The sequence below is a fragment of the Myxine glutinosa genome, chromosome 8, assembly GCF_964187855.1.
Source record: "Myxine glutinosa chromosome 8, kmMyxGlut1.1, whole genome shotgun sequence".
NCBI lineage: Eukaryota > Metazoa > Chordata > Myxini > Myxiniformes > Myxinidae > Myxine > Myxine glutinosa.
Genome location: NC_136268.1, coordinates 32,510,242 through 32,536,864, shown reverse-complemented (window position 1 = coordinate 32,536,864; position 26,623 = coordinate 32,510,242). Strand labels below are relative to the sequence as shown.

Here is a 26,623-nt window from a genome sequence, read left to right as displayed (position 1 = left end):
GGGAGGATTTGCCATTGGGTGAAACCCGGGTTGTAAAGTTCACAGATTGAGTCAGTCCCATTTTTCAAAAAGGTTTGTTCATGTTGTCTGAGAGAGATGTAGTTGGATTGGTCACTGTTAGGAGGACTGTTCCAACACACAGACGAACAAGAGGTGGGAGCAGAGGCGAAATCACAGCCAGAGATACTCCTGGGTAGTGGGAAGTGTAAGATCAGTACATGGACAGTGGGAAATTGAGTTATTGATGTAAAGTACCGCTCTACTAAAGGGGCATGGTTCAGGCCTATCAAATCAGAGGAGACAATAAGGAAAGACACTGAGGAGTCAGGGATGTCCTGTGGGAGGAAGGATTCTGTTAAACAAATGATGTCTACTTCATCAGAAGAGGCCTGTACACAATATTCTAAATGAGGCCTTGCTAACTTCCTGTACAGAGGGAAAACTACCTCTTACAATTTGTAATTTATCCCTTTACAAATGCAACCTAATCCCTGTTTGCATTACCTATAACTACCTGGCACTGACCTGTGTGTTTATCCCCCATATCTATTACCACCCCAAGATCCTTCTCCTGTGTGATCTGCTCCAAAGATTGCCCCCACATCATGTAATCTCTATTTTCATTATTCTTACCAATCACAATCACCTTACATTTCTTCATATTAAAGTTCAGCTGCCAATCTTTTACCCAATCTATGAAAGTACAGACTTGGCATTTAATATGGAATTGTTTTTTTTGTGTGGGTGAACTTACTTTCCAAGATGACTTAGAACCAAAACTTCATTGGAATTATGTTGAAATTATTCTATATTTTGTTAATGTGACCTTTAAAAGAAACAAAAACCACATTTGACATTTCGAAACAAATAAATTGATCCTTGAAAGTGATGTAAACTGATATCGAACTCAATTCATGGACAGTACTGTGTTAAACTTCTGTACGTTTTGCAGAAGTATCTCTTTATTTTGCACATTAGCCAATTTTTTTTTAAACAAAAACAAAAGTTAAATTACGACTGGGATTACGGACAGTAAAATTACAGTTCAGTACTTAGTGTAACCCCCACGAGCATTCAGGAGAGCACGTACACGTTGAGGCATGCTGTTCACGAGATTTGCCAAGGTTTGGACAGGAATCGCTTGCCATGCAGTGACAATAGCCTGCTGCAATTCACGCACAGTGGTCGGCTGCTGGTCCAAGTGGTCGATTTGACGCGTTAATTCTGCCCACAAGTTCTCTATCGGATTCATATCCGGGGACATGGCAGGCCACTCCATATGCTCTATGCCACAGTCAGCAAGAAAGTGTTGGATCATGCGAGCATGATGAGGCCGTGCATTGTCATCTTGGAAGACAAAGTTTCCTCGAAAGGCTGCACGAGCAAATGGAAGCAATGTTTCTTCCAGAATGGCCCTGTACTTGAACTGGTTCAAGTTTCCATTCAGAACAACCAGGTCAGTTTTGCCTCCTGCATGAAAAGCAGCCCAAACGGTCACCCCACCACCTCCACCTTGGACTCTTGGCACGATACAATCTTTGTTGTAGGCTTCATGCACTTGTCTGCGCACTCGGACACAGCCATCTTGATGATAGACCAGAAATCTAGACTCGTCACTGAAGATCACGTGATTCCAGTGTCCTGGCTGCCATTGACGGTGCTCACTGGCCCACTGCAATTGGCGCTGGCGGTGTTGTCTGGTCAGGCGTGGCTTTCTGGTCAGGCGTCCAGAAAAAAAATAATTCAATATTAAATGCCAAGTCTGTATATAGACTTTTCTGAATCTGGTCACTACCCTCTCTGGTAACTACCTTACCTCCAAGCTTTCTGTCATCTGAAAATTTAAAAAGCAGACTCTTAACTCGCTCTCCATCCCTCTCTATGGCATATAATATTGTTGCGGATCTCCCGAAGCCCGTTCCACATTACAAAGGGGGGATTAAACCCCCTTTTTCCCCTTGGGTCTTCGTGTCCACGAGGCCGAATCGCCACGTTCCGCAGCAAACGTGAAAAAGGGTATCGGGTCAACGCCGCACGTACCTTTCACCCACGCTGCCACGAAGGCGGGGACCGGACCTCGCATGAGCCACGCTTAATCGAGTACGCCCGAGCGGTATGCGTATCACGTGACTCGTGCCGTTACTTTTATGGAACCCGATTCGAGCGGTTCTATTCGTACCATGTGAGGCCAATTAATGGAAGGGACGGGAACGGTCAAATAAGAGGAATAACACAATTTGTTACACAATGTACAATGATTCGCAGAGACACCGAGCAGGCACTTAACAATGTTAACTTATCTCCAGACACAGGGCCCACTCACGCACACGGGGAGAAGAAGAAAGAAGTTCGCGCGCTTTGCCGTCGGTCGCTCCGGGGCAGCTCGCCCAGCGTGGCCCTCTGGCGGCCACGGCACATATGCAGGAGAAGGCAGGCAGGAGGAGATCGCGCGTCTGTGGCCCGGCACGGGTCATCTTCTCAAACGCGTGATTAATACAGTGCAGAGCGCAGGGCATGGGGCACGGGGCACGGGGCAAGTTCGTATACAATGACGATAACCGGCAATGCAATTGACTCGTTTTGTTGCACGTTCTCTCTCTCTGACTCAATCAATGCCTCGACCCGAACTCCAAATCCAACTCATGGGCTGTGCGACTCTCAACTGAGGTGGGGGGGGGGGGGGGGGAGGGAGGCTCGGAGCAGGGTTTTATGGCTCCGCCCCGGCCTGACCTCGAATGTTCCAAACCCCACCTCTCATCGCCGTGGTTAGCCACTCCCCTCGAGCCCTGATTGGCGGCTGATTGCTTTCCGGACACTCCTCCTGCAGCTCCTCCCTTCGGCCTCGCGAGACTTGTTCAGGCCTGCCACGTGGCATGCTAGCGCCAAAAGACCGCCCTACTCACGGGCCTGCTCAATGCAAAACTAACACAGGAAAGGACTACGCTTACATTCACGAATAAATAACTGAACTATCGCGAGGCTTCATGTTGTGGTGTGTCTACCTACGAGGGGGATTATCCTTTATTCCAAAACCATAACAATATATACCCCAACCTCTGGGAAAACCACATTTCCAAGTTGGCCTCCAAAGCCAGTCGCCGACTGGGCATCCTCCATCATGCAAAGTCCTTCCTTGGCACACCTGAGCTCCTCATCACAAACAAAGCTTTCATCCGCAGCTCAACGGAATACTGTTCCCCCCTCTGGGTCGCTGCTCCTGCCTCTCACCTAGCTCGGCTTCACGCTGTTGAAACCAAGGCTTTCAGAATCATTGGAATCTCCCGTGATGAAGCTAACTCCGAGGGCCTTCCACTCTCTCACCGCAGGCAGGTTGGTGGTCTTTCTTCTTCTACCGACTCCTCTCCGGCCTTGCTCCCCCAGCTCTCTCTGGGCTCTGTCCCCCAAATATTCCTACAGGTCGCACAAGATCTGCCTGCAACCCTCTTCTGGTTAAATTGCCAAAATCAAGACTCTCTGCTCACCTTCACTCCTTCATTCCTCTTTACTCCCACCTCTGGAACAAACTCCCTCACTCTCTTCAATCGCACTCCACCCCCCAGGTCTTTAAAACAGCTGTTCACCACCATCTCTTATCTTTGCCCGTCCAAAACCTTGATCTTTTCCACCCCCGTTAATTCACCCCAGATCCACTTTTTTGAAATTCCGACTTCTTTCCTGGAAGTCCTAGCAGTGTCCCTGTGTTTTATACGTCTCCCACCCTTCCCTTCCCCCTTCCCGTTCCTCCTCCCCACAAGCCCTCTCCCTCCCACAAATCTCCCGATGTCCATGTTCTCTATTGTTGTACTTGTGTGCTTCCCTCTCCCTCCCCATCCTGTCTCCCGCTCCCTTTATCGTATGTTTTATGTGTCAGGTTGTTGTTTTGTGATCAAGGTTAGCTCTTACACGAGCCTCGATCTTGTATACAAAAAAAAATCAAATAAAATCCAACAATCCAAATAATTGATGTCGATTAATGAATAATAATGGTCCTTGTGCAGACCCCTGAGATACCCCACTGCTTACACCCTCCCAGAAAGACATTCTCCCACTCACAGCCACTCTTTCCTTCCTATCACTAATCTATTTACCTACTCTACCTGGCACTCCACAATCCCTCACCTTAGTTAACAACCTCCTACGTGGTACATCACATTATCAAATTTTATTTGAAGCGATGTCTGATCCTTAACTACAAACCTCATGCGTGCATTATCTCAGTTGCTACTTGCTACGACTCTCATTCCACCACCCACCCCTGCCACCACTGCCTGTGCTGACTTGACTTTGCTTCCCCACTTCCTGCCATAACCACAACTTCCTCGTCAAACTTCCCTTTTTCATGCTCCATCAAACTACCATACCAGGACACATTGATAGCTGGTGCGGTCTCTCTCCTCTCTCTCTCCCTCCCTCTCTATGGCATATAATATATGCCCCAACCTCTACCGTTTATGGCAACGTTTCATGGTACGAGTACATCCTATCTGCAATCTGATGTTTGGGTTTTCAACCAAACCGCGAGTTCAACCATAGCCAATAGAGTTTTAAAGAGGGAGGAGAGACACGATCTGTTCACGCTTTAGTAATACCTATTTTCTTCATTCTTATTGCCAATAACCTTAAAACCCTCCTTATAACTTTGATTCCGTTACCAGGAATGGTTCCGAGAAGTCTCTGGTGGACTGTGGGGTCGTAGTTCAAGCGATGTCGATGATCTTGTTCAATCAGAAGGCAACTTGGAATCCTCCACAGCAAATCGTTCAGGGTAAGCATTTGTCTTATGGTGGTAATCGTTACACTTTGTCATCGTTTAATATTGCCTCGTCCATGTGGCCGAAGTGCGTACAGTCATTCTTAACAGTATGTATTCGCACCAGTTGGATTTTGTCCACGTTAAATATGGTTTCCTCAGCAGCTGTGAGTGGTCGGCATATTGTGCGTGACGGATTGATACTACATAGAGTTTGGCGGTGCTTTACATTAAAACATTTTTATTATATAAATATTTACAAAACAATTAAAAATGAAATTTAAAAAATATCTAATTTGCATAAGTATTCAACCCCCTTAATCAATACTTTGTAGAAGGGCCTTTGTCAGTGATTACAGCTTCGAGTCTTTTTCGGGATGTCTATATCAGCTTTGCACATCTGGAGTTGGGAAATTTCTCCCATTCTTCCTTGCAGATTTGCTCAAGCTCTGTCAAGTTGGATGGGGAGTATCGGTGATTAATCAGTCTTTCCACAGATTATTAATGGGATTCAATTCTGGCCTTGTTCTGAAGCCATTTCAGTGTTGCTTTGGCTGTATGCTTGGGGTCAATGTCCTGTTGGAACATAAATCTTCACCGCAGTCTAAGGTCATTTTCACTCTGAAGCAGGTTGGCCTCCAGGATTTGGCAGTATTTGGCTCCATTCATTGTTCCCTTTATTCTTTCAAGTCTCCCAGTTTCTGCCACTGAAAATCATCCCCATAGCATGATGCTGCCACCACCGTGCTTCATGGTAGGGATTGTGTTAGATTGGTGATGAGCTGTGCTCGGTTTCCGCCAGAAACAGCGCTTTGCATTCAGGCCAAAAAGTTCAATTTTCTTCTCATCAGACCACAGAATATTTTACTTCATGCTCTTAGAGTTAAAAACTCCTCCAATTAGAGTTTTTTTTGAGAAAGAGTTTGGAGAGTGCCTTTTTGCAAACTCCAGACATGCTGCCATGTGCCTTTTTATCAGGAGTAGCTTCCGTCTGGCCACTCTCTTATGAAGCCGAGATTTGTGAAGTGCTGCAGAGACTGTTGTCCTTCTGGCAGGTTCTCCCATCTCAACTAAGGAACTATGTAGTCTGTCAGAGTGGCCATTGGGTTCTTCATCACCTCCATGACCAAGGTCCTTCTTGTCTGGTTGCTCAGTTTGGTCAGACGGCCAGCTCAAAGATGAGTCTGGGTTTGTTTGTTTTTTTGTATACTGAATCGTGGCTCGTGAAAGAGCTAACATTTACTTCACAAACAAATCAACCAGACAAACAAAATATATAACAAGTACACATACATTCAAAGTACACCGCTCCCATGCCAAATAATTAAATATCCTACAGCGCGGCATTGCCTCCGGCGCCCGGCAATACCGCAGTGCAGCTCATAGAGGCTGCATTGGGAGGGAGAGGTGTACACTAATTGATTGATTAATTGTATAATTAAAATCAATAAAAGACTATCACAAATTATTTTCTTAATCAATTGGCTAATAGCATAACTAAACCACTCGTGCTTCATCCGAAGATGTATCTTTTAGAAATTTAATTAAATAAGTCATTAATAATAAAAAAAATAATTAATTGATTCACCAATAAATAATTAATCGATTAAATGATTAATCAATAAATCAAAAATATCCTTGATAGCCACATCACTTGGTCACTGTCATGTCCAAATATTAGCTTCCCAGCTCAAAAGGTGCCTGAGGTATTGGCGAAATGAGAAAGAAAATAAATAAATGATTAATAATGAAAATAAATAAATAATAATCATAAAAAAATTAAATTATTAATCAATTCGGTCACAGAACACATAAACCACCACCATTTCATCAGAATGTGTGACTGATTTTTTTTTTTTTAAAGTAATTAATCGATTAATTGATTAATCAATAAATCAAAAATATCCTTGATAGCCACATCACTTGGTCACTCATGTCCAAATATTAGCTTCCGAGCTCAAAAGGTGCCTGAGATATTGGCCAAATGAGAAAGAAAAAGAAAAAAAATTAATAATGAAAATAAATAAATAATAATCATAAAAAAATTAAATTATTAATCAATTCGGTCAGAGAACACATAAACCACCACCATTTCATCAGAATCTGTAACTTAAAAAAAAAAAATTGTCATTAATCAAATAATTAAATAATTAATCGATTAATTGATTAATTAATAAATCAAAAATAGCCTTTGCAGCCAAATCACCTGGTCATTGGCATGTCCAAATATCAGCTTCCTAACTCAAAAGGTGCCTGAGTTAATGGTCAGACGAGAAAGGAAATTTAATTAATTAAATAAGTACTTAATTAAACGCTAATAATTAAATAACTCCTCAATTAATTGATTATTCAAAAAACAAAAAATACCGTTTTTGACAAAGGACTTGCTCACTACTGTGCCGAAATTTCAGCTTCCTAGCTCAAAGGATGGCTGAGATATCGTCCGGATAAACAAACAAGAAAACAAGAAAGCAAGAAAACAAGAAAGAAAACAAGAAAGAAAACAACCAAGAAAACAAACAACCAGAGTGAAAACTGAGTACTCTCTTTCAGCGTGCGTCACTGCCGAGCCCCCTTCGGTGCCCCGGCAATGACGATTTGCAATGCCTGGAGATGGCATAGGAAAGGAGCGGTGTACAAAAAGAGGGAGCGGAAGACAAGATGGGGAGAGAAGGGGAAGCACACAAACACAACATTTGAGAGCAGGGAGATGTGTGGGAGGGAGAGGGCTTGGGGGGGGGGGGTCGGCGTGGTATAGGGGGGGTGGGGGGGGGGTGGGAGAAGTATAAAACACAAGGACACCAAGGACTTCCAGGACAGAAGTTGGTATTTCAAAAAAGTGGAATTGGGGTGAAATTAGCGGGGGAAGAAAAGATCAAGGTTTTGGATGGGGTAAGATAAGAGATGGTGGTGAACAGCTGTTTAAAGACCTGGAGGGTGGAGTGGGATTGAAGAGAGTGAGGGAGTTTGTTCCAGAGGTGGGAGAAAAGAGGAATGAAGGAGTGAAGGTGAGCAGAGAGTCTTGATTTTGGCAGTTTAACCATAAGAGGGTTGCAGGCAGATCTTGTGCGACCTGGAGGAATATTTGGGGGACAGAGCCCAGAGAGAGCTGGGGGGGGGGGGGGGCAAGGCCAGAGAGGAGTCGGTAGAAGACGGAAAGACCACCAACCTGCCTGCGGTGAGTGAGTGAGAGGCCCTTGGAGTTAGCTTAATCGCGGGAGATTCCAATGATTCTGAATGCTTTGGTTTCAACAGCGTGAAGACGAGCTAGGTGTGAGGCAGGTCAACCAGCCCAGAGGGGAGAGCAGTATTCCATTGAGCTGCGGATGAAAGCCTTGTATGTGGTGAGGAGCTCAGGTGTGCCAAGGAAGGACTTCGCACGACGGAGGATGCCCAGTCGGCGACTGGCTTTGGAGGCCAGATTTGAAATGTTGTTTTCCCAGGAAGCATCATGGCAGATAGTGAGACCCAAAAGCTTGAGTGACAGAACTTCTTGGAGAGGATTATTCAGAAAGTGGATGGGAGGGTTGTCTAGTCGGTCTTTTCGGAGAGACATCGTAAGAGTGTGAGATTTGTCAGGATTGAAAGACATGTTCCATTTGTTTGCCCAGTCTGTGATTTTGTCCAGGTCTGCAGAGAGTGAGGAGGCTACAGACTGCCGATCTGAGGGATGAAGAATGGAGCGACAGAGAGTAGTGTCATCAGCAAACAGATTTTTTTTTTTTTTTTTTTTTTTTGTATACAAGATCGAGGCTCGTGAAAGAGCGAACATTAATCACACAGAAAGACAAACCGACACATAAAACATATAACATAGGGAGCGGTAGACAAGATGGGGAGAGAGGGGGAAGGACACAAACACAACATTTGAGAGCAGGGACCGAGAGACATGGAGACATCGAGAGATCTGAGAGAGGGCGAGGGCTTTGGGGGGGGGGGGGCGTGGGAAGGGGGCGGTGGGAGAGGTATAAAACATATGGACACTGCCAGGACTTCCAGGAAAGAAGTTGGAATTTCAAACAAGGTGGATGTGGGGTGAATTAGCGGGGGTAGAAAAGATCAAGGTTTTGGATGGGGGAAGATAAGAGATGGTGGTGAACAGCTGTTTTAAAGACCTGGAGGGAGGAGTGGGATTGAAGGGAGTGAGGGAGTTTGTTCCAGAGGCGGGAGAAAAGAGGAATGAAAGAGTGAAGGTGAGCAGAGAGCCGAGATTTCGGCAGTTTAACCATTTCGGCAGTTTAACCATCAGATAGAGAGGATTTTCAAGAGAGTCAGAGAGATCATTGATGAAGACCAGAAAAAGCACAGGGCCCAGAACACTGCCTTGGGGAACTCCAGCCTGAACAGGAAGAGGAGATGAGAGAAACCCATTCAGGGCCACACGTTGACTACGACTAGAGAGGAAGTCCGCCAGCCATGCGTGGAGATTTCCATGGATACTATAAGAGGAGAGTTTGGAGAGCAGGGCGGGGTGCCAGACCATATCGTATGCTCAAGATATGTCAAGGGAGACAGCTCTGATTTCCTGTTTGGCATTAAGGACCTCCACCCATTGTTGAAACAGCAGAAGCAGCATGTCCAGATTAGAGTGGCCTGGTCAAATTCCAAATTGATGATCAGAGATCAAGCCATTTGAGAAGAGGTCGGATTTGATATCAGATCCGATGATTAATTCCCTTACCTTACTGATGATTGGGAGCAGGCTGATTGGTCTGTAGTTGCAAGGATCTGTTTTTTCATATTTTTTGTGTAAAGCGGTGATGTTGGCTGATTTCCACGGAGATGGCAGATGACCTTGAGCAAAAGAGAGGGTGAAGAGAATTGAGAGAGGGTATGATAGAGCGGCAGAGCAGGATTTTAGGATCCGTGGTCTGATGCCGTCTGGCCCAGTTGCAGGTGCCATCTGGTCCAGTAGCTGTTTCAGGTAAGAGAGGGGATGGAAGATGAACAAACACGAGAAACAGATTTGGCCAGATGCCACCAGGATTTGGAGGAGGTAGACAGGTTCGAGAGTTCATTCTTGAGAGTAGAGAGATATTGTTTCCTGGCTCTCCTGAGGGTGGACACACACTTGTTCTGAGCCTGGTGGAAGGAACTGAGATTGCCTTCAGTTGGACTTGCCTTTCAGGGGGCAAAGGCAAGTTGTTTCAGGGCAACTGCCTCACCACAAGATTCAGTGTACCATGGACAGGAGGAAGGGTATGACAACTGAAGACGAGATGGGGTGAATCTGTGCATGAGAGAGAGAGCAATTTACTTTGGAAGAATTCCCAGGAAGAGTTGATGTCAGAGGCAGTCGAGATGGGAGACCAGTCCAGATGATGGCTGCTTGAAGGCTGTGCCAGTTGACCTGAGTAAAATGCCAGACTCGTTGGCACTGAGGAGGCTCTCTGAGAATGGCCAGGGAGATGTCCACTTTAACAAGCAAATGATCAGATGAACCAATTGGAGAAGAAGAAGAACAGCAGACGTTTGCAGGGAAGTTTGTCATGACCAAGTCCAGAAGAGATGATATACTGTTGACTGAGATCCGGGTCGGGAAATAGATAGATTTGACAGGTGTCAGCCCCAATGAGTCGCAGAAGTCCTTTGCTGAGGTGCCATGGCTGGTGAGAGCGGTACCCACACCCAGCCAGCTGGCATGATGACAGTTGAAGTCGCCACATATGAGGAAGAGAGAGTTGGGATGAGTGGATAGAAGTTGGTCCATGTTGTCAGACAGCGAGATGTCAGACAGCAATATTTTCCCCCAAATATTCCTACAGGTCGCACAAGATCTGCCTGCAACCCTCTGATGGTTAAACTGCCGAAATCTCGGCTCTCTGCTCACCTTCACTCTTTCATTCCTCTTTTCTCCCGCCTCTGGAACAAACTCCCACACTCCCTTCAATCCCACTCCTCCCTCCAGGTCTTTAAAACAGCTGTTCACCACCATCTCTTATCTTCCCCCATCCAAAACCTTGATCTTTTCTACCCCCGCAAATTCACCCCAGATCCACCTTGTTTGAAATTCCAACTTCTTTCCTGGAAGTCCTGGCAGTGTCCATATATTTTATACCTCTCCCACCCCCCCCCCCCTTCCCATGCCCCATCCCCCTAATGCCCTCTCCCTCCCACAGATCTCTCGCTGTCCCTGCTCTCAAATGTTGTGTTTGTGTCCTTCCGCCTCTCTCCCCATCTTGTCTACCGCTCCAGATGTTATATGTTTTATGTGTCGGTTTGTCTTTCTGTGTGATTAATGTTAGCTCTTTCACGAGCCTCGATCTTGTATACACAAAAACAGAAAAAAAAAAGAAGTAAATTGAGTCGTCACTGTTTGGTGGACGGTACAGAACACATATGAACAAAAGATGGGAATCATCCAAAAGCTCATCCACAGATATTTCTCGTATTCATATACTTCTGTCTGATTTTCTTTTAGAAACAGAAAAATTATTTATTAATTAGAAAATTATTATTAGAAAATGGTTAGCCATTTTGGAATTCCCACTCTTTCATCTGAATGCTGAAAATGATGTTTAAAAGACGGTTTGAATTCCAGATTTCACTCGAGGAATGGCAGGTTCAAAAGTGCCCGGCTATCAGAACCGTGTCCCAGACAGCACATAACAAAGCACATGATGCACAAAAGGTATCGTTTAGCATTCATACATAATTTTGAAAGTCCTGAAAGTTCCGTTTTGAAGGCGTAAATAACATGACGATGATTCAGACACAAATAACCTCATGTGATCTTTCTCATGACATAATCACTTACATTGTCCTCCAATCAAGCAAGCTTATCTTTACGAGTGTAGCAGGAGTACCGGGCGTTTCCCGGTCCTGTTCTAAACCTGTTGGCATTTTGAAGAAATCAAATTTTGTTTTTTTTCTATTTTTTTGTGGTGCCTAAAACACTTCCCTACACCCACTAAGGAATGGAATTGGGGATCATTAAATATTACCTTTCACATAACTACAAAGCGAATATCAGAAGGCAGCTTGGAGTCCTGCTTAAGCACCATATTTAAGCGATTTTTTAAAATCAAACTTTAAAAAAAACTTTTCAAAAGTTTTTGCCTAAAACACTCCCTTGCACTCACTGATGAACCTTTGAAAGTTTGATGAAGATCCGTTTGGCCATCTCTGTGAAAAAAAATGGCGACACAAACAGACGAGGGACAGACAAACACACAAACATCCCTCTATAGTACAGATCAATAACCTCCTCGTCCCAGTTGTAGAATTTCCTGGTTAGGAATGAAAAGCAGCGACAATTAAGGGCTAATTTTGCAAAATTAATTGGTACGATACACAGTGGGTAAGACCCCAAGGACACAAATAGGGAAGATATAACCTACTAGCTCTCTACTTCTTTTGTATACAGCACATGGCTGTGGAGTTGTAACATTGGCTGAGGGCACGGCTGTACCGCTGATGCAGTGCCCTCTGCTGGTTCGGTCAGGAATTTGTAATTTTTTCATGGTGCCAGCAATAGCGAGCCGACTCTTCACAAAGGATCTTTATCGTCCACCAGCTAATGCCGACAGACGGTACACTCGGTTTAATGTCTATTCGAGGGACGATACGATACGATGTTTCACTTTAGGTATCACACCTTACATTAGTCGAGGGTTAAAGGCATGTACACGGAAAGTCCTAAAATGTATAATACAAGGGCGTATGGAGATTTAGAGGCGGAGGGAAATTGTACATCACGTCATCAGACCTTGATGTCATCATCAGACCTTGATCAGATCTTGATCATCAGACCTTGATCATCAGATCATCAGATCATCAGATCATCAGACCTTGATCATCAGATCATCAGATCATCAGATCATCAGACCTTGATGAGATCAGACCTTGAACAGACCTTGATGCACACACCTTGATGTCTTTCCCTGCCTGGGAAACACTGGGATGACAGTTTATAGTTGGTCCGAGATTCAAACCTATTTCAAATCACTCCATTTCAAAAAAAATAATTCAATCTATTACAGTTCTTCCTTTCTACATTCCCTAAACTCACCTGCATTCCAGCCCTCTAACGTTTTCAAATGGATCTCCGACTTGAACATCACAAGAAACTCATTTTGCAATAAATGTTCGTTTTCCATTTATCGTCCAACCCTTTCAAAAATCCCAACTCACCCCTCCCCTCCTAAACTCCCTCCTCACCCCTCCACTTCAAATCTCCCCCTCACCCCTCCCTTCCCAAACACCCCCTCACCCTCCCCTCCTAAATTCCCCCATAGCCCCTCCCCTTTAAAACTCCCCCCTCCCCTTCAAAACTCCCCCTCACCCCTCCCCTTCAAATCTCCTCACCCTCCATTTTCTCCAATTCTCTCCTCCCACCCCTCCTCCTCAAAGTGGCATCCTCCCCACTTCCTCTCCCTTCAAACTCATACCTCCACCTCCTCCAACCTTATTCCTCACTCTTCATCACTCAAACAACACCTCACTGTGCCTCTTTCAATCAACATCAAACCTTTTGTCCTCCTCATCCTTCCCTTTCTCCTAGCTCTTCTGAAATCTCCGACACACTATCAACAGCTCTCCCTACATCTTCTTCTTCCTCATCTTATCCTACCTTTTGATGAACCCACTCAGCGAACATTGTACATTGAATTAAGTTCACTCCGACACCCTTCCTGCCCTTCCTGCACTCATCCCCCTGTTCTGTATCCGATGCTCCCCCTTCCTCTACCTTAATGGTATGGACCTCAAACATCCGGGGCCTTCGCCCAAACCTGACTGATCTCTCCATACAGGTTGCTTCTGACAAACCAGACGTAATCTGCTTAACAGAAACTTTCCTCCTTCAAGATGTCTCTGATTCCTTAATATCTCTCCCTGGTTACGCCCTCCTCCGATATGATAGACCTGAGCCTCGTCCTGGTGGTGGGGTTGCTATCTTTATCAAAACCTCTCTTCCTCACTCTCCTTGCACTACCCTCTCTCCACCTCACCCCCAGGAGTACCTGTGGCTACGGCTTCCCCTCCGCTCCCACCTTTTGTTCAAATGTGTGTTGTACCGTCCACCAAACAGTGATGACTCCATTTACATCTCGCTCTCTGACAACATGGACCAACTTCTATCCACTCATCCCAACTCTCTCTCTTCCTCATATGTGGCGACTTCAACTGTCACCGTGCCAGCTGGCTGGGTGTGGGTAACTCTCACACCAGCTATGGCACCTCACCAAAGGACTTCTGCGACTCATTGGGACTGACACAATCTGACAATTTCCTGAATTGATCTCAGTCAGGTTACGTCAGGATTCCTTGAATTCACCAAAAAAACCGTAACAAGGATGAATCCTTGAATCCTGATCTCAGTCAATGGTACATAATCACTTCTAGACTTGTTATTGACTAACTTCCCTGCAAATGTCTGCTGTTCTTCTTCTGCTCCAATTGGTTCTTCTGATCATTCGCTTATTGAAGTGGACATCTCTCTGGCCATTCTCAGAGAGCCTCCTCAGCATCGATGGGTCTGGCATTTCACTCAAGCCGACTGCCACGGTCTTCAAGCAGCCATCAAACTTCTGAACTGGTCTCCCATCTCTACTGCCTCTGACATCAACTCATCCTGGGAATTCTTCCAATGTAAATTGCTCTCTCTCCCTCATGCACAGATTTATCCCATCTCGTCTTCCGTTGTCATACACTTCCTCCTGTCCATGGTACACTGAATCTTTTGGTGAGGCAGTTGCTCTGAAACAACTTGCCTTCGCCTCCTGGAAGGCAAATCTCAGTTCCTTTCACAAAGCTCGGAACAAATGTGTGTCTGCCCTCAGGAGTGGTAGGAAACAATATCTCTCTTCTCTCAAGACTGAACTCTCAAACCTGTCTCCCACCTCCAAATCCTGATGGCATCTGGTCAAATCTGTTTCTGTTGTTTGTTCCCCATCCATCCCCTCCATTACCTCAAATGGCTACACAGCTGACACTGCACATGAAAAAGCCGAATGCCTCAACTCTGTGTTTGCCTCAAAATCTTGTGTCCCAAACCCATCTCTCTCTGTACCCACCTTACCCAGTCTAACCCAGCTGCTCCTGGACTCTGTGTCCTTCTCTCCCAACAAGGTGGAGAGGTTTGTGTCAAACCTCCACTCTGATTCTGCAACTGGACCAGACGGCATCAGCTCAGGCGTCCTAAAATCCTGCTCTGCCGCTCTTTCACACCCTCTCTCTTTTCTGTTCACCCTCTCTTTTGCTCAAGGTAATCTGCCATCAGCTTGGAAATCAGCCAACATTACCGCTTTACACAAAAAATGTGCAAAAACAGATCCTTGCAACTACGGACCAATCCGCCTGCTCCCAATAATCAGCGAGGTCATGGAATCGATCATCACTTCTGATATTGAATCCTCCCTCTTCTCCAATGGCTTGATCTCTGATTATCAATTTGGTTTCAGACCAGGTCACTCTACTCTGGACATGCTGCTTCTGCTGTCTCAACAATGGATGGAGGTCCTCAATGCCAAACAAGAAATCAGAGCTGTCTCCCTTGACATATCACGTGCCTTTGATATGGTCTGGCACCCCGCCCTGCTTACCAAACTCTCCTCCTATGGTATCCATGGAAACCTCCACACATGGCTTGCCAACTTCCTCTCCGGTCATAGAGAGCGTGTGGCCCTGAATGGAATTCTCTCATCTCCCATTCCTGTTCAGGCTGCAGTTCCCCAAGGAAGTGTTCTGGGCCCTGTGCTATTTCTGAAGTGCTCCTCTGTTTAATGATAGCACAGAGTTTCTTGGAACACTTGGAGTACGAAACCACCTTTTGGTTTTTTCTCCCTTTTTTTCTGCCAATGTTGGAGCACTTTTGGAATGAAATTTTCCATCAATAATGGGAATAAAAGTGCAGTATGTGGGGTTGACATAATTTTTTGTCATTGACCTAATTTAAAATCATGACCCAGTTAGACATTTTAACATTTTTCACCATAACTCCACTAAGGGTTGTCCGGTTACAATGAAATTTCCCTCTCTACATAGCCCAGATCTAGAGCGAGCCATATTTATGCATTATATACATCATATTGCTCCGAGTTAAAGGTCCAGGTCAAATCTGAAAAACATAACGTGTTTTTTTTGTCATTACTCAATTTTGCAAATGCGGAATCTGAAAGACTGTTTGGCCTTCCAAGATGTTTTGAAGTTGTGCACCTGATATTTGATTAGTGTCCTTGATCTATTATTTTCGGATTGTGAACTAACGACTCGCCGGCCAAGGGTAAGTCGCGGTAGGCTGGGGTAGGCTTACCCTTGGCGACCACCTTGTCATCACTGATATCTAGTCTAAATTGTTGGTGTGATAGAGGAGTGCTGCTGGGAGAATTTTGTTTTTTTTATTTGTAAATAGAGTGTGATATTGTGGTCCGTCCTAGTAACTGATGCCATGAAACCCGTTGCACATGATAAAACTACATAGTTGTCCATTGTAAAACACAGGTTCCTCCAAGTGAGGTAATCTCTTCGTAGTGTTTTTCCAGATCTCAGGCAGCTACGGTAAATAATTTGTCGACAGGCAGAAAACAGACACTGATGTAGCAAGATGGCGCAGCGCAGAAGCTGAAAGTCATTTTAGTATTATAAAGACTAGTGGGGTCACCCGTGGGAATCCCACGGGCTTGGAGGTGTATCATTGCGATCGGTACAGCCGTTTGTGCGGTACCCGAGAAAATAACGTTATGCGGGAGTCCAAACCTGAAAATGCTGGACACCAAAGCTGAAATTAGAAAAACAATATAGCCTATTTTACTCCAGGGGGTCCCAGGATTACCCACCCAAAATTTCGTTGCGATCGGTTTGGCCGTTTTTGCGGTACCTGGGAACGGACAGACAGACGGACAGACAGACAAACGGACGGACAGACAGACGGACGGACATTTGGTGAATTATAGTAAGATAAGAATTTAATTATTTTATATATTTTTTGCATTTGCACTCACCTTGAAGTCATTTGCACTCACATTTCTTGAGATGAGGGTTTTGTATGCAAATCAATGCCTGTTTTGTACTTTTGATTCCTTTATTTATGGTTTCATAAATTTATTTGAATAGTTATCTGGAGATATTTTTGCTCGATAACAATTCGAAGAAAAGAGAAACTTCGGCAAAGAAGGACATCTGACCCATCACACCTGTGCCATACCCACATCCCAGCACACACCTGAATATATTGCTGATATAATTAATCCAATTTGCAGGAAATTTGACCAGGGTACCAAAACTGTTTGTCAAATGATACCATGGGATCTTAAAGTCAATCAACTAAATGAAGATACCAAATAGGACTTGCGGTGCTTTGAAGATACGTTTCCCCCTGCTGGAATCACAACAGAACAAAAAAATTTCAGTTCATTACAACTCCATTGAGGATCAAGCCCAGAGTAACAACTGGGAGATGCTGCCATTCGTTTATTTTGTTTCCTCATTTTATTATTGTTAATATTTGCTTAGTCATGTCTTTGTACAGGTTATGATTCTCTCCTGTTTGCATTTCTCTTCACTAATCCCCACTAGACTTGAGGTTGATACAAATACCACTGAAACAATCCGACAGCAGCCCACAGCTCCACAAACTGCGGGGAAGTCCAGTACGTGCATGAGTACAAGTTCAAATGTCAAAGGTCATGCAGCCGCAGACGACTTTGACCTGCCACCGTTAGAGGTGAGAAAGTGTGTAAGGAACCATCTAGTACGTATATATCATGTATGCAAGAGTATCTAATATATAAAGCTCATTCTAAACACTCACTGACTCACTCACTGATTGATATTAATGTACAGTACCTTCCGGGTGACGTAGAAAGCTGAAATTTGGCGTGCCGACGGACATCAAAGCCGATACACTGAAAAACGAATACTCACAGAACCATCGGAAAGCGTCTGTAAATGAATAGTTTCGTTTAAAAAAAAACTGTAAACGGGTCCATAAAAAACCACAATGGATATCTAGCATTTGAAAATTGTAATTTCTATAACTGTAAACTGTGAAAGAAAAACCTCAATAAAAATTTTACGTAAAAAACCGTAAACACAGCCGTTGGAAAAAAAAAGGTTATTTCGAAAGAGTTTGGTGATGCGTACCTATAAATCATAAAGCTTCTGTTCATTATGTACCTACGTATGAAGAACGGTCCGTTATTCCTTATAATGGCATACCCCACTAGTAAGAGATCCAATGGAGATTCCAACGATCGTGAAGACGGTTGTTTCCATGAGGTCAAGCTGAGCAGGATGTGAAGCGGGGGCACCAGCCCAGAGGGGAGAGCAGTACTCCATCAATCTGTGGATGAAGGCCTTCTCGGTGGATAGGAGTTCAGGTGTGCCAAGGAAGGACTTTGTACGATGGAGGACGCGGCTGGCTTTGGAGTCCTCTCTTCACATCTTCAATATTTTATCCCACATTTTAATTGTATATCTAATTGACATATGTGGGAAAATGACACACCCAGACCAGGAATCGAACCCAGTTCCTCTGGTGAACCGAACCAGTGCTCTGCCATCTGAGCTATCTGGGCGACCCTGACCAAGCATGCAATTTTCCCGTAAACACAGCCGTTGGAAACAGCCGTTGGAGCCGTTGGAGCCGTTGGAGAACACAGCCGTTGGAGCCGTAAACACAGCCGTTCCCACACATTTTCCCAAGCATGCCATTTTCCCACACATGGAATTGCCACTCTCTTTCCGCCAATGCTTCCAGGGCACTTTCTGCCAACCATAGGAGCACCAACGGCCTGCTCACGAGAAGGACTTATTCTAATGGGGGGGACAAATCCATGTCCGCTATTTTAAACACCACTGGGGGCGTAGAAACACAGTTATATAAAACATAGTATTGAGTTGTCCCCCCATCGGGGTGGGGGGCAGATGAGTCACTTAGGACTGTTTTTTGAGTCAAAAAGAAAACTTGGGTAGTTCTAGGGGACCGAAAGCATGATCGAAATCAACAGAATGCACCATTTTGGCTTTTCTTTCAAAATCATCCAGGAGATAGAGACACCCCACCTCTCCCACACCCACCTTCCCTAGATACCTTCTCGGCTTATCTCCATCGATCATTATGCCTGAAGGAAGATCTCCCTTTTTTGCTTTATTTATGCATGGCAGCTCTGACAGCCTTAATTTTGTGATACTTTTTTCTTGCTTTTCCATGAACCTCGCTCCAGTATAAAAACCGAACATCATTGCAGTTCATTTCTTTCTAGCAAATCGTAAACTTCCCAGTAATAATTGCAAACTGCCAGGAAGAAAAAACTGGAAACTTGGATAGAGGTGGGCTTGGAGAGGGTTAATGAGGGTAGAAAAATCACGCTTTTGGATTGGGGATGATCTGAGATGGTGAGGAAAAGCTGTCTTGAAGACCTCGGGGGAAGAATGAGATTGAAAAGGCTGCGGAAGTTGATTGCACGGGCAGGAACGAATGAGTGGAGGTGAGCAGTGATTCTGGATCTTGGCGGTTCCACCAGAAGGGAGTTGCTGGTGGACCACGTGCACTCTGAAGAACCCTGTGGATTGCGAGGGCGGACAGAGCATGGAGAAGGTAGAAGATGCAAGACCAGAAAGGAGACGGTACAATAAAGATCACTGACCTGTCTGCAAAAGTGATGGACACAAAGCCTCTGCTTCCTCGTAAGGGATTCAATGATTTTAAAGGCCTTAAAGATTAACAGCTGTTTCAATGGATGCCCAGTTTAACATCCATTGATACCTCGCTCGGCCTGCGAGACACCAGGATGACAGGTTGTTGCTGGGCAGAGATCCGAACCCAGGCTGGATGGCTCAGAGGCGAGTGTGCATACCTCGAGGTCTAGGCCATCGTGCCAACCATACAAAGTAATACGAGATATTATGTGATAAGCAAGAGATAAGTACTGTGAAAAAACTATGATATTGTGACATGTACCTGGATCATACTTAACATGTAAAAATAACAAGACTGATAGTGTAACAACAGCGTAGCCGGACTTGGATCTTCTGAGTGTGGAGGATCTGCCGTCCCCCTGTCATGTGACCAGATCCTCAGCTCTGATTTGTGGATGTTTGTGTGGGACGTACATATACATACACCGGGCGTACAGACAAACGCTGTTCCACACAACATTGCCCGATGAGTTACGCCGAAAAAAAAAAAGCCGAACCACGTGACCGATGACATTATCAACCTATTTTTTCCATCCCAATATATCCCTAGATCACGCTCAATAAATTTAATACTGATCGGATCGAGCGTTCTACTTGTCGATTTTTGACGTCACAATTATCATTAAATATTTATACAGGAGGAGGCGCTCCTATGCTGAAAATGTAGTGTCAATCGGACCAACGGTTGCAGAAAAAACGAATTTTAAAGGGAATAAACCTGCAAAATGTCGGCGGAAGAGACAAACATACTTATATACATCAATACATACATACATACATCAATACATACATCAATACATACATGCATACATACATACATCAATACATACATCAATACATACATGCATACATACATACATCAATACATACATGCATACATACATACATCAATACATACATACATACATACATACATACAATACATACAAACATACATACATACATACATCAATACATACACGCATACATACATACATACATCAATACATACATGCATACATACATACATACATACAATACATACATACAATACATACATGCAAGCATACATACATACATCTAATACATACATGCAAACATACATACATACATCAATACATACATACATACATACATCAATACATACAAACATACATACGTACATACATCAATACATACATACATCAATACATACATCAATACATACATCAATACATACATCAATACATACATACATACAATACATACATCAATACATACATGCATACATACATACACACATACATTAATACATACATGCATACATACATACATCAATACATACATACATACAAACATACATACATACATCAATACATACACGCATGCATACATACATACATACAATACATACATACATCAATACATACATGCATACATACATCTAATACATACATGCAAACATACATACATACATCAATACATACATACAATACATACATACATCAATACATACATCAATACATACATACAATACATACATACATCAATACATACATACAATACATACATACAATACATACATACAATACATACATACATCAATACATACATGCATACATACATACATATATATTGTACATACATCTAATACATACATGCAAACATACATACATACATCAATACATACATACAATACATACATACATCAATACATACATGCATACATACATACATACATACACCAGATGGACGTAAAAACACGAGGTCGCACAAGCAATACCATCCCTTATTGAGTCATTCAACTAACTCCTGTAGCTATTTTCAGGTACGAATGCATCCTGTGATAATTTCGTTCAATATTTTCATCCAGGAGGTAAGTTCTAAATATTTAATGACGACATCTCAAATTTGATTAGGTAATCGAATGTCCATTTTGATTGAGATTACCCTCAATTCTATGAATTCACTTTGTCCAACTAGAGTCTTGCATTATACGTACATAATGCATTTACAAATCCTGATTCGTATACACTTGAATGCATCAAGATCTGGTAGGTCTTCTGGTCACCATCCCATCATATTATTTTTGAGCGACAGTGACCGCTTCTTCTCCGCTGCGCTTTACATGTCTCGGTGACTCCTTACCTGACAATTGACAGGTTTACAGGAAACTGTGTTGAAGCAGCTGTGGAGGTGAGGGAATGTGAGATGAAGACAATCATGGACTGTCAACACTCTTCAATCATGAAAACTCAAATACATCCTTCTCTCCTTTTCATTCAGGTTTACTCTTTCCCACTCGACTCCTCAGCCCAGCTGGATCGAGCAGACCTTGGTAGGAGAAGATGGAGAGAATCTCGGCACTAACGCATTTCGGACTGCATTTCATCGATGGTCGCTCAAAATCTGAACGCATTTTTTACATTTTCTGGATGGAATATTGTTTTCCATTTATTGTTATAATAATTATTATTATTGTAATTATTATTATTATTAGGTCATCCCGTGTCAATTCTTGAAAAGATGACCGTATAAAATGGGTCGTGATGGTCAATGGTCATCAATGGGTAGTCATCAACAGGTCATCAATGTCTGTCTGTCCATCTGTTAACTTTTTGCTATTTTTGCTATTCTTCCCTGATCATCCGGAGCCTGGTGTTGCCTTAGCGGTTAGGGTGCCGGTTTGGGATTCGAGGATCCTGGGTTCGAATCCCGGTCGATTGCTGAATGAACACCAGGGGGGCTGATTCAGCCGGCTCATCCTTCTGAGGTCGGCAAATTGAGTACCAGTTCACTGGTAATTCCCTGTGTGTCGCAAGGGGCGACCAACAGGGTTGGCGGCAGGAAGGGCATCCGGCCATAAAACATTGCTTCAAAAAGGGGACCAAGGTGCCCAAAAAAGGTCAACCCCCGCTCTGTGGGGAAAAATGGCCTCTAAAGGTGGTTGTTCTCCCTTATCATCCGGCTGATTGCTCTGAAACATGACAAATGAATATAAGACAGGAGCCCGCACAATCGCTCAGGCTTTGATTTTTCCCCTTTCATGGAGACTCCCAAGAGGTGTTTACCCCCAAACTTCGGATCCCCACTCATGCCTTACAGTATTTACCAACCGATTGTTCTGAAATCCGATACAGCCCTTCTACTCGATGGTCCACAGGATCGCTCGGTCTTACATTTTTTATTTCTCCTCAGGGAATTCCCATTGGGGGGGGGGGGGGGGGAGAGGGGTTCCATCAAATCAGCAGAGGTCTGCACGACAACCTCAAGAGATGACCGTCAGCCCACTCGGAGATATTTATATTGTCATCTCCGCCACCTTATGTTTTCACCCCTGTTTGTTTGTCTGTGAGCAAGATATCTCAAAAAATTATGGACAGAATTGGACGAACTTTTGTGGACAAACAAGTTGTGCGTGTGACAAGGACGAATTGATGACATTTTGTCGAAGATCCAAATCCAGATCTAGATAAGAGAATGTGTTTAATTTTTCCGAGTGATTCTTCACCATTGAGATATAGGACCAAAAACGATGTATGACATTGCATGATATTTCAAAACGTTGTGGAGCAGTTATGATAAAACTTGGTGGATGAGTCGGTTAGGTGACGAGAACAAGCCGATTCGATTTTGTTTCAGGTCCGGTTCCAGATATAACCTATCAGTGCGATACAAAACGTAAACTGTTCAGTCTGGTGGAGGTATGCGCTCTACCGAGTTAAGTCTAGTTTGGTTCCCACTGGAAACCTATTGTTCTTGTAAAGATAATTATCTAAAAGGGTGGAGACAATTCCGAGAAAACAGTTAAAGTTAGCTCAACGAAACTTTAACTAATTATAAGAGTTACCAATGCAAGTTAGTGCATCACAAATTTTGGTTTGGCAATTTTGACATACGTTGGCTGCCTTTGCCTATGACGTCATAAACTTTAAACATCTTCAGAACCACTGAACGGATCAATGTGAAATTTTACAAATACTAGGGCATGCCCGTACTATATATATGCCCGTACTATATATCTATCTAAAATTATATCCCCCCCCTCTATTTACATGAAATGGTTTGGTCCATTCGCAACGCCAAAGCGAACGGCGAACGGCTTGCGAGTACAGTGACAATCCCCCCCCCTCTATTTACATGAAATGGTTTCGTCCATTCGCAACGACCACAGAACCCCCCCCCTCTATTTACATGGAATGGTTTGGTCCATTCGCAACGCCGGCACACGCGATCGTTCGCTGCTCTCTGATTGGTTGAATCGTTTTTTGGACATAGCTCGGTAAGTAATTGTCCGATTAATATGAAACCTTGAAAAGGCACATCCTCGGGTCCCCAGCAATATACCTGGCAAGTTTAAAGTATATCGGACCCGTGGTTGTCGAGAAACAGCGGTCACAGACAGACAAACGTACAAACGTACAAACGTACAGAGATTACTGGAATTATAGATAGACTAGGGCATGCCCGTACTATATCTATATCTAAAATTATATCCCCCCCCCTCTATTTACATGAAATGGTTTGGTCCAAAGCGAACGGCTTGCGAGTGGTGACAATCCCCCCCCTCTATTTACATGCAATGGTTTGGTCCAAAGCGAACGGCTTCCGGAGTTTGGTAAAGAAATCGCCATCGCGTGCACAAACGCGCAGGAAAGCGAATGAATCGCAAATTCGTTTTTATTAGTTGTAAAACATAGTTTAACGCCAACATAGTTTGCAAACGTGAAATAAATGAATACGCTCTCAAATGTGCCATCCGAGGCAGAGTGTGCCCGCCACGTTCGGCACACGCGATCGTTCGCTGCTCTCTGATTGGTTGAATCGTTTTTTGGACATAGCTCGGTAAGTAATTGTCCGATTAATATGAAACCTTGAAAAGGCACATCCTCGGGTCCCCAGCAATATACCTGGCAAGTTAAAAGTATATCGGACCCGTGGTTGTCGAGAAACAGCGGTCACAGACAGACAAACGTACAAACGTACAAACGTACAGACAGAGATTACTGGAATTATAGATAGATGATTGCCTAGCCATAGGGATAAAAGTTTGCAAAACAAAACCCATCATCAGTCACATGGTTTGGCAGCCATATTGGATTTGAAAATAAAACTTTAAAAATCTACTTCTCCGAAACCACTTATCCGATCAATACGAAACTTTAAACATGTTTTCATACCGATGGGGGAAAAATATTTGCAAACTATGATGTCATCAATCATGTGGTTTGGCAGCCATCGTGAATTTAAGGAGAAAAAAAATCTTTTCCAGAGAACCTATTTATGGATCAATGCAAAATGTCATATGTATGATCAACTACTGATGGGGAAAAAAAAAAATTGCATACTATGAAGTCATTAGTCACGTGGTATGGTGGCCATATTGGATTTAAGGAAAAGCTTTAATCACCTCTTTTTCCAGAATTGCTGAACGGATCAGTACCAAATTTCATAGGTATGATCAACTCCCCATGAGGAAAAATGTTTCTGACCTATGACATCATCAGTCACGTGGTATGGTGGCCATCTTGGATTTAAGGAAAAAGTATTTGAAAATCAATATATCCAGAACCGCTGAACGGATCAATCCGAAACTTCATACGTATGATTGACTACACATGAGGATTTTTTTCAAACTATGACATCATCAGTCATGTGGTATTGCGGCCATTTTGCCTGGAAGCCTATCATCACTGCTTGCAGTTCTAGTTATTATTATTATTGTTTATTGTTATTATTTTATCATCATTAATGGAAAAATTTTCATTTCAGACACTAATGTGACCTTTATTAACTGATTGGTGTATTTTATTACAACAATAGTAGCTTGTACAACTATGGTCAAAAAGAAAAAACCACCTCGTGTAAATCAAAGGTGCTTTCATCATTAAAAGAAATGCTTTTTTCATGTCTATTTATGGCAATCATGGAAATCTTTGGCTCTGAAGTTAAATGAGGAAGTTTGCACTTTGGTCACCAGAACCTGGCAGAATTATGCTCTTGTTTCAGCATTTAACTCGAAACAAGGAATGGGACTTTATGGAGTAAAATCACATGACCTTGGCACTATCTCTCATCATACAGCACATGCTGGACAATGCTGTCACCTCTGAAAATGTTGAATGGAAATTGGGGGTTTTAGTCAATGTTATGGTGAATAAATAGTAAAATAAATTGAATGAGACTTTTTGAATGAGATTTGAATTTGAACTTTGAATGAGAGGTCACCCTGAAAGTTCTATCAATCTTCTGTAATGATAATACAGTGAAAGAAACACACCATCCATGAACTGCCGGATTGATATGACTATGAGTGGGAAGTTTTGCCTCATCCAACAACAACAATAACATGCATTTTAAGGCAATTTTCCCTTCTAGAGCGGGGGTTAGTAGGGTAGTAGGCATCCTCGGTGCCCATTCTAAAATAAACAACCTCGGAAGAAAATTCATATTTTTTTGTGGGTAATGATCATGATTTGGGGCGGGGGGGGGGGGGGGGGGTTGGGGGGGAGGGTGACATAGGATGGTATAGTGCATAGTGAGGGGGATGGAGGGGGGGGGGGAGTGACACAAGATGGTATAGTGCTCCTGCTTGAACTCTTGGATTAAATAGCTTCAGGAAGATGGTTCCACAAATGGGAGAAAAGAGGAATAAAGGAGTTGAATGTGTGTGTACTATATATATATATATATATATATATATATATATATATATATATATATATATATATATATATATATATATATATATATATATATATGTGTGTGTGTGTGTGCATGTAAAAAAAAAAAAAAAAAAAATTATATATATATGCAAAACAGTCCGTTCCGGTTTCCGAACCGATAAAGGCAAAACAGCATTAAACCTCATGTGCGCATGAACACCACTTTACCTCCATTCTGGATGGCTTCTGTGGGCCACACTTGAGCCTATTTTAAAGACCAAGGATTTTAAAGGTCAAAAGTAAAGGACAGTGGAGCCGTTGACCATGGTTTCACCCTTTTATGGGCACCTCAGGATGACATACCACAAAACTGTTCACTTGTGACCATGCAAACCGAGTCAGTTAATCTATATAATAATAGCGTAAGGACTCGACTTTGTTATCCCTTTTACGCCGCACCCAGTGACCCGATGCCCACGGCACTAATGGATTTACGATCTACGAACCGCACTTTTTGTTTATCACGTACAGCCATACTCGAAAAATCTGAATTAGCCGACGTTGGGGCCCAAAAGCATCCGATTAACTGCCGATACGACGCCATCTTACG

General features: G+C 43.4%; 1 protein-coding gene across 1 annotated transcript; it reads left to right on the top strand.

Moving 5' to 3' along the window:
* Positions 1 to 4,364: 4,364 nt before the first annotated feature.
* LOC144893149 (uncharacterized) lies at positions 4,365 to 22,567 on the top strand. The gene is made up of 4 exons (XM_078782784.1): positions 4,365 to 4,467; positions 4,656 to 4,765; positions 17,267 to 17,414; positions 21,635 to 22,567. The coding sequence occupies exons 1-4, from the start codon at positions 4,417 to 4,419 to the stop codon at positions 21,716 to 21,718; spliced, it is 393 nt and encodes a 130-aa protein (XP_078638910.1). The 5' UTR covers positions 4,365 to 4,416; the 3' UTR covers positions 21,719 to 22,567.
* The last annotated feature ends 4,056 nt before the right edge of the window (positions 22,568 to 26,623 follow it).

What these genes read in the sequence shown, in the direction of transcription:
- LOC144893149 (XM_078782784.1), top strand. Translation starts at nt 4,417, where the DNA reads ATGGCATATAATATATGCCCCAACCTCTACCGTTTATGGCAACGTTTC. An exon ending in TCCACAGCAAATCGTTCAGG is followed by an intron (nt 4,766 to 17,266) that starts GTAAGCATTTGT and finishes AATCCCCACTAG; the next exon opens with ACTTGAGGTTGATACAAATA. An exon ending in TTGACCTGCCACCGTTAGAG is followed by an intron (nt 17,415 to 21,634) that starts GTGAGAAAGTGT and finishes CTTTTCATTCAG; the next exon opens with GTTTACTCTTTCCCACTCGA.